At 40.6% G+C, this 2735-nt stretch overlaps 1 protein-coding gene across 1 annotated transcript; it reads left to right on the top strand.

The window, feature by feature from the left end:
- Positions 1-1879: 1879 nt before the first annotated feature.
- Positions 1880-2244, top strand: LOC147668132 (butyrophilin subfamily 2 member A2-like; the record flags this gene model as incomplete). Its single annotated transcript, XM_086948760.1, has 1 exon — positions 1880-2244. A coding segment is annotated over one exon (365 nt), but the record flags the coding sequence as incomplete, so codon positions are not given.
- Positions 2245-2735: the final 491 nt, after the last annotated feature.

Genomic DNA, 2735 nt, shown 5'->3' with positions numbered 1-2735 from the left:
TCTCTTTTGGGAGAATCTATCTAAAGGCTATGGTATCCTTCTAGCAGAGAAAGACTGGCCACCAGAGTTTGTCAGGGAGTGCCCACATGGCGAAGAAATGATTATGCCTGCCTTCTCGAATCACATTCCAATTCATAAAAATACACATTTGCAAGAAAATGGGCAGTGGCCCAAGCCCCTGCATTATATAAAAAACATGTAGGATGGGATGAGGATTCTCCTCACAATAAAATCCAGTTAAAAAATCAACCTACTGCACAGAGGCAGTATCCTGTTAAGCAAGAAGCTAAAAAACAAGTCAGAGAAATTTTAGATCAACTTGAATATCAGGGGGTGATTGAAACATGTACCTCACAAATGAACAATCCTTTGTTTCCTGTCTCCAAGCCAGACGATTCATATCGTCTAGTTTTGGACTACAGACACCTAAACTCCTGCTGTAAAGCTTTTGCAGTACAAAACTCATACAGTGCAGCACTAAAGAATAATATCGTTTGCAAGAAATATAAAACGACATTAGATATTTCAAATGGTTTCTTCTGTCAAAACATATCACCTGAAAGCAGATATTTAACCGCTTTCTCCAGCACGGGGACCCAAAAACAATTTTGTCGTCTCCCACAGGGATTCAAGAACAGCCCAGGATTATTTTCAGCCAGGGTAACAGAGTTACTACAAATATATGATGATGAGGCATTATCTTATGTCAATGACATCTATCTTACAGACAATGACCTGGAGACTCACTTGAAAAGAGTGAACACTATCACACTTGGGTTCGCATCTGAAGGGTACAAATGTAACTTTAAAAAATCACGAATTGCCCATCTAACTGTCCTATTTTTAGGATGTGAATTATCAAGTGAAGGCAAAAGCCTAGCAGACAACTTCTTAGAGAAGTGTGCAGTACTCCAAGCTCCAAAAACGCTGAAAAACTTACAATCAATACTAGGTTTCCTGAATTTCGGAAGAACATACATTCTAAATTATGCAGAGAGGGTTAAACCTCTCTACGAATTAATAAAACCTGATTTCAAACCAATTAATTGGACTCAAAAACACACAGAAATCTTAAGATCATTACAGACAAACATGTTAACTAAAACAAAACTGCAAACACGCGCAAACGAACGCAACCTTGTAATCCGAGTCATCCCAGGAAGATGCAGATTCACATACCTGACCTCTAATGAGGGAGAAATGGTACCAATAGCTTACAAATCACACTTGTACACGCAAGCTGAAATGAAATTCAGTTCTACTGAAAAAATTCTAACTGCGGTTCAAACTGCTGTAGCAAAAGAAAGAGCCCCAGCCCAAGGGAAGAGAATATCTGTTTTAACAGCAGTATCAGCCCTTGAGGCAGTAACAAGACCAGGCATTCCAAATGCTATAGCTCTAGATCCAAAATGGATACAATGGGAAAATTCTCTTGCTACAGAAGATGTGAAACACGCTTTTGATCCAACAATGAAAAAACTAGAACATCTGGAATACGAACATGAATGTCCTCTGTCAATCGAAATTCTGCCTCTCGAACAGTACACCTGTGTAATCTACATGGACAGATTTGCACAACACTCCAGGAAGTTGCAAGACCTAACGTAGTAAAAGGAAGCTCTTGGAGGTGGGTTTTTATTGCTATGAAATGAGTGTACAATACAGTTCGACTTCAGAAGATCAGAGTAATCTATTGGGCCTATCTGATTAGTTATCGTGTACTCTCTTTCCCAGTACTCTTCATATCATATGCAGTTTCTAAGACTCCACAATCTAAGTGGTTGGGAGTTAAAGAGCTATGCATTTGCCTGTTTTTTGCATTTCAAGAAATTACCTTAAGAAATACTTTGCACTCAACTAACGTTTTCTTTGTTTGCAGATATTGAGGGTGTAGCTGTTATTGGTCCTGCTTTACCCGTGTGTGCTATTCAAGGAGGAGAAGTCACACTCGCCTGTAATCTGACCCCTCAGATGAATGCAGAGGAAATAAATGTGACATGGACCAAGGATGAGGCTTCACCCATTGTGCATTTTTACAGCAATGGAACAGAATGTGATGAGAGGCAGAAAGAAAAGTACAAGGGAAGGATAAAAATGATCAGGAATGATGTGAATGGGACTGTGACATTGAAAATCCATAACATCATCCCCTGTGATGCAGGGAAGTACACATGTTCATTCACATCAGGCATAGGTCATGTGAACACCACAGCTGAATTTGAACTCAAGGTGCCAGGTCAGTGAGAAGATATTTCTCTGATTGGGATTTCCTTCTCCGTGAGATATGATTGTAATGTTGTATATAAACAAAGTCTGCACAAATGCTGCAGTCCCTGTGTAACTATAAACTACACATGTTCTGCATGGTTGTATGACAAAACCATGCATGCAATTACCATGCATGCCTTTACAGCACATCTATTACCATGCAAAAGTCCCTACAAAGCATGCCTTTACAGTAAGCATGGGCGAATTTTGCGAATCTGGCGTTCGCGAATTTGCGAACTCGCAATCCGCAAAATCCGCAAATTCTCGCGAATTTGCAGATTTTTTTTGTGTTCGCAAGGATTTCTGCCAGTTCGCGAGGGTTTTGTACCAGTTCGCAATTGCGAACTTACATGTCGGCTCGCAACGGTCGCGATTATGTTGTTTCTACGTCTGGTTCATCATCACAGGTTCCCAGCACCCTCTGTTTCACCCCTGCCACCCTCTGTTTCACCCATGCCACCCTCTGG

The sequence above is a fragment of the Lissotriton vulgaris genome, unplaced genomic scaffold (assembly GCF_964263255.1).
Source record: "Lissotriton vulgaris unplaced genomic scaffold, aLisVul1.2 SCAFFOLD_8134, whole genome shotgun sequence".
NCBI lineage: Eukaryota > Metazoa > Chordata > Amphibia > Caudata > Salamandridae > Lissotriton > Lissotriton vulgaris.
Note: the sequence above shows the minus strand (reverse complement) of the source record. Positions and strands in the feature narration are given on the sequence as shown.